This window comes from Xenopus laevis, chromosome 7L, assembly GCF_017654675.1.
Source record: "Xenopus laevis strain J_2021 chromosome 7L, Xenopus_laevis_v10.1, whole genome shotgun sequence".
Classification (NCBI taxonomy): Eukaryota; Metazoa; Chordata; class Amphibia; order Anura; family Pipidae; genus Xenopus; species Xenopus laevis.
In genome coordinates this window covers 5,787,594-5,793,593 of record NC_054383.1, presented here as the reverse complement: position 1 = coordinate 5,793,593, position 6,000 = coordinate 5,787,594, and the positions used below count along the sequence as shown (strand labels likewise).

Genomic DNA, 6,000 nt, shown 5'->3' with positions numbered 1-6,000 from the left:
TTTAAATACTTATGGATGTTTTTTCATAAAAACTTAAATCTTTAGTGGTATTGTCTCTTTCTTGTGGGGTCTTAAAAAAGGGTTGTCTTGTTTGTTTCCAGCAATGAGTTGAAAATGACAAGATTTTTTGCTTGCTAACTTTATTGTCTACCTTACATGATCAAAGTGGTCCTGTTTATATTACCGATGAGTCAATTGACCATATACCCTCATGACCAGCACCACTTTTGTTGGCTGTAACTGGATTTCAAACATTACTTGCCCAAAAGCTATGACCATAATGCTTTGACCATGATCAACTGACCATATAACCTCATAACCAGCACCACTTTAGTTGGCTGTAGCTGGACTACAAACATAGCTTGCCTAAAAAGTTAAGGTGGATGTACATCAAGACTGAACAAATATGGATTAGTGTTAGACATAGTTTTATTATTTTTCTTTGACCCACCCACTACTAAAGGAATGTCAATTCTTCAGATCTCCAGTCCTCCAAAAATCACATTCTTTAATTACTTGGACATATTTATTTCAGATAAAAAAATAGAGAGGAAACTATCAGTTATTTATTCCTTGACAAATCTTGTTCAAGTTGAAAAGTTGGTGTGCAGGTGAGCAATGTTTTCTAGTGTGTAGTAGTAGTAGTAGTAGTATCCCAGAGTCAGAATAACCAATGTTTCCTCTGTTTCATTCACTGATGGCTGATAGACCAGGCATGTGTGATCCACTTCTATAAAGGGCCAAACAAGGTGAAAGATTCAGAAGATAACATCATGTTATTAAAGTGCAGATTGATCAAAGTTTCATTCGGAAATGGAGCAGATCATTTTTATTGATTCAATAAATCGTCCATATATATCATTGCTAGAACCTTCAAGATTTGATCCCAAACCAGACAAAATTATAATTGGTTTAGGATGTTGAATCCCATAGAAGACCTTGGGTATTGATTTTTTTTTTTTTTAAAAAAAGTACTCAATTAATCCATAGACATTGATGTTGATTAATATTTATCAAATGAAAGTATTCTTTGAAGACCAGTCACTATAAGATGGATTCAGAAGAATGTGTTCTGAATTGATCTAATACTATAGGATCTGATCAACTTTGATGGATCCAGAACAAAATTGTAATCTATAATCCTTGCTGATTAATCCAATGTATCAGTCATGTAATTTTTAACCTGGTTTTAAATGTTGCTTGACATGTAAGAGGTGGACATATAAGAACAATGGAACTTCCTTTAATGGCTGAGGCGTTTGCTCTATGGAATGAGTTAACTGGCTGATAATAGAGCCTGTAACACTTTTCACAAGTACTAAGAGCAGAAATATTTCCATGATACTTCAAGAAACATCTGCTCTTTGATTATGATTGGTTGTTAAAGTGTGGCATAAGACCTCCTACAACACCAAAACTCACTATAGTCAAGATGAAGTGTTTTGAGTGTGTAGGCCCCAGAATCTATGGTCTGATATTTGATGACATTAGTGCCATTATCATCAAATATCAAACCAAACATTCTGGGGCCTACACACTCAAAACACTTCAGCTTGGCTTTCATTCCAAGGAAGATAACATGTATAATGAGTTTTGGTGTTGTTGGAGATCTTATCCTCAGGGTTACATTGGTTAAAGTCAAGAGTGGCTGCCATGACATTACCTGAAAGCTTACTAGAGAGAGCACGGGTGCCTGACCCCAGCAACTGCATTCTCATCTGTAAGAGAGATCAGAAAACCACATGAAAAAAACCTGAAGGGAACATGTTTGTTTTTACACATAACATTAATCCCCATTGTGTCCCTCTTAAACTCAACTACAGTGAAACTGTTCATAACCAAATTTAGCTTTACCTTGCTCATAGTAGTCATAGGCATACACTGACTGCGGCTGGAAATTCTGCACTCTGTTGCCCATCTCAAGAGTCACTGACAAAGAAATGGGTTCTCTTTGTACCTGTAGAAGAATACGATAAGATACCAATGAAAGGCAAAAGCCAAACAGAAGTAATGCAAAATTAAAGGAGCCAAATAGAAGCAAACTATTTTCTAATATAAACATGGTAGGAAGCTATAAGCTGCTACCAGGCATGGTACAGAATAAGTATTATGTAAAGGAAGAAGGCTGGGATCTGTAAAGAGTTAAGGGCACACCAGACTTAAAAAAATACTGGTGTGAAGAAAAGTGGGGTAAACTTTTGGGAGAATAAGATTTGATATACAGTTGACTGGTAATGTGATAAGGAGACTTACAGAATTCAGGTACACAATCAGATGGTTATTGATCTGCTCCACTTTGGAAACCTTCTGTCTCAGCTGTGGAGAGAAGAACATTAGGGGGTTTATTTACTAAACTCGATTTTTTGAGATTTATTATAACCAGAAGCCACAAAAAGGCAGAATCCGAAAATCCACCATCTCAAACCTGTCAAGGTCATGTATACTGTAAGTCAATGGCAGATGTCTCTATCCCAATTTGAAGATATTGTGGACTGTGCTGGGTTTAGCCAGATAAATCGGAAAATTCAGGGTTTTCAAGCAATAACCCCAAAAAATTAAGTGAATTGAGAGTAAAGTCTGAAAAATATGTACAATTTTTATCGGGTTTTTTTCCCAACCTGATTTTTTCAAGTTATTTTATTGATCAATAAGATAAAATCGTGGATGGGAGTTTGATGGTTTGAGCTTGGTTTAATAAAAATATGAAATTAATTCGAGTTTTAGTAAATAACCCCCTATGTGATGGAGGTAAAAGTTTAGTAGCTTCACCTCTAACTTAGTTATTAGTTAGAGTAGCCATGAACAAATGTTGAAGTGGGTCTTGAACCTAAAAATATGAAATTAACTTGAGTTTTAGTAAATAACCCCCTATGTGATGGAGGTAAAAGTTTAGTAGCTTCACCTCTAACTTAGTTATTAGTTAGAGTAGCAATGAACAAATGTTGAAGTGGGTCTTGAACCTAAAAAGTCTGGAGGTGTCAGTTCATAGTAGGACACAAGCAAGTATGCTTAGAACTGCTAGAATTGACCCTGAACCCTTAGCAAAGCTCCAACTTTCTAAGCCCTCCTTCGAAACACTTCAACATACCCATGGCATTTCTTACTTATATCTCATAGGTTGCCCCTTAATAACCTTGTGCTGGAGTTTATCTCGTACCTGGAAAAGTGACTTGTATTGCACTGTGTACCCTGACAACAACTTCATGTCTATAACCGCCATGTTGGACTGATTTCTTATTCCATTGTAACTGCAACAGAGAAAAAAGGTCAGAGGCCAGTGGAAATGTATGAGGGTGACAGATAGAACTCACTGAGGAAATCAAGCATCAACTTTCTTTATCTTTATAGTGTGTAAAAGTAATGGAGCATCAGAAATTGCTAAACATTTATGCTTGAGATATAGTTCAGTGCTATCTAGAAGGCTTATTGTTGAGCATCCCTGATTACCTGAAAACTGGACAGGAGAGACTACAAGTGCTCTTTGTATAGTAAGGGCCTAAAAATATTCCTGCACTGGGGCCAATATTAGTTTGTTCTGTAAGTGCCATTATAATGCCAGTCAGCAGCTGCAAAGGCAAATAAGGTCTTGAGTTGTATTAAAAGGGGCAGAGAGTCACGGGAGGAGGGGGTCCCACTGTATAGAGCACTGGTAAGGCCCCATCTAGAATATGTTGTACAGTTTTGGTCTCCATCACTCAAACAGGACATTATTGTATTAGAGAGGGGACAGAGAAGGGCAACTAAGCTGGTAAAGGGAAAATCTTAGCTATGAGGAAAGACTGGCCAAATTGGGGATGTTCACGCTGGAGAAGAGGCGCTTAAGGGGAGATATGATAACTATGTATAAATATATAAGGGGATCATATAATAATCTCTCTAATGATTTATTTACCAGTAGGTCTTTCCAGCTGACACAAGGTCACCCATTCCCATTAGAAGAAAAGAGGTTCCAGCTAAATATTGGGAAGGGGTTTGTTACAGTGAGAGCTGTGAAGATGTGGAATTGTCTCCCTGAATCAGTGGTACAGGCTGATACATTAGATAGGTATAAGGAAGGGTCGGATGCTTTATTCACCAGTAGCTCCTCCCAGCAGACAGGAGGGAGCCAATGAGATTAGAGGAGGGAAAGGGGTGTTACAGGGAGAGCTGGGAAGTGAATCAGGGGTACAGGCTGATACATTAGATAGGTATAAGAAGGGGTTGGATGGTGTTTAGCAAGTGAGGGAATACAGGGATATGGGAGATAGATCATAGTACAAGTTGATCCAGGGACTGGTCCCATTTTGGAGTCAGGAAGGAATTTTCCCCTCTGAGGCAAATTGGAGAGGCTTCAGATGGGGTTTTTGCCTTCCTCTGGATCAACTGGCAGTTAGGCAGGTTATATATAGACTTAAAAGTTTGAACTTAAAGGACGTGTGTCTTTTTTCAACCAAGCTTAATGGGTTGTTCACTTTCCAAACATGTTTTTTCAGTTCAATTATTTTCAGATTGTTCCCCAGAAATAAAGACTTTTTTCAATTACTTTCCATCTTTTATTTTTTACGTTTTTTTTCAAAATCTAAGTTTAAAGTTTTATTGCCCCTGTCCCTGGTGTTTGAGTCTGACGGCTCAATAATTCTATAATATAATTTTGCAACATTTAGCTGATACATTTTTGAGCAGCATCTCTGGAGTATTAGCAACTATTGTATCAATTGCAATAATGAAAACCCAGCGATTCTGCTCAGCAGAGACAAATAAGAAATGGATCAGTTTAGAACAGTTACAGGGTCAGCGACCCTGCCCCACCCATGAAAATTTACAGTTCAATATTAGAAAAACGATCACACATAGGGTGCCCATTCAATAAGTTCAAGTGAAGGAATAGAGGAAAAATAGTTCAAATTTCGAATGTTTTTTTGGCTACTTCGACCATCGACTACGACCTTCGACTTTGAATCGAACGATTTGAACTAAAAATCGTTCGAATATTCGACCATTCGATAGTCGAAGTACTGTCTCTTTAAAAATTTCTTCTACCCCCCTAGTTCGTCAACTAAAACCTACCGAGGCCAATGTTAGCCTATGGGGAAGGTCCCCATAGGCTTCCTAACAATTTTCTGATCGAAGGATAATCGTCGATCGATGGATTAAAATCATTCGAATCGTTCGATTCGAAGGATTTAATCGTTCGATCGAACGATTATTCCTTTGATCGTTCGATTGAACGAATTGCGCGAAATCAAAGGATTTTAATTCGGCAGTCGAATATCGAGGGTTAATTAACCCTCGATATTCGACCCTTGATACATCTGCCCCATAGTAAATAGTGATTGGAAAAAGTCTTTGGGGCAAATTCACTTTGTATCTCCGAATATTAGCCAGCGACGGCTTTGCTCAAAGCAAAACAATTTGCTAATTCGCTAAAATCCGAAGTTGCGTCCAGGGCGCCGAAGGCTGGTGAAGTTGCGCTAGTTGAATGGACGTATATGTTGCAGCAAATACATTACATTACACAAGTCCAGGGAAACCTTAATAAATTAAAATAAAATTGTTATATTGCCCTACACATGAGCCCAGTGTATAGTTTATGTGCCATATGTTAGGAAATGTAGGGGGGAAGCTGGTAACCCCAAAAAGATTTTACGCTCTTTTGCAGCCTATCACCCTGAAAAAAGACACCAGCGTTTTTTGAGACTTTTTGGGAAAATTTTCAACTATTTTTTGAGGAAGTCCTATCTACTCTATTGCACTTTGCCTGGTCTCAGGTGGTGAAGGTAAGTCTGGCGCAAGAGGTAACGTTCAGTAAAATCCGCATCTTAGTGAATTTGCGTAGTTACGTCCATTCGCCAGAGCGCAAATTTGCCTGGCGTTAGCGAGCAAAGCACCGCTAGAGTCTATCTCCTTCGCTAGTGAAGTTATGCCGGTGAAGTTCCGAAATGACGTCACGCTGGCGAATTTTAGCCAGCATTAGTCACTTCGCCCTTTAGTAAATTTGTCCCTTTATGTCTAGTAAACTCT

General features: G+C 38.3%; 1 protein-coding gene across 1 annotated transcript in view; it reads right to left on the bottom strand.

Moving 5' to 3' along the window:
- Positions 1 to 411: 411 nt before the first annotated feature.
- LOC108695710 (ovostatin) overlaps positions 412 to 6,000 on the bottom strand; it is a 35,629-nt gene continuing 30,040 nt past the window's right edge. Inside the window, exons 32-36 of the mRNA XM_041570165.1 lie at positions 3,158 to 3,248; positions 2,254 to 2,316; positions 1,855 to 1,957; positions 1,664 to 1,718; positions 412 to 730 (exon numbers count right to left, since the gene is read on the bottom strand). Coding sequence (XP_041426099.1) covers positions 1,675 to 1,718; positions 1,855 to 1,957; positions 2,254 to 2,316; positions 3,158 to 3,248 — 301 coding nt within the window. The 3' untranslated portion in view covers positions 412 to 730; positions 1,664 to 1,674. The remainder of the gene's footprint in view (positions 731 to 1,663; positions 1,719 to 1,854; positions 1,958 to 2,253; positions 2,317 to 3,157; positions 3,249 to 6,000) is intronic.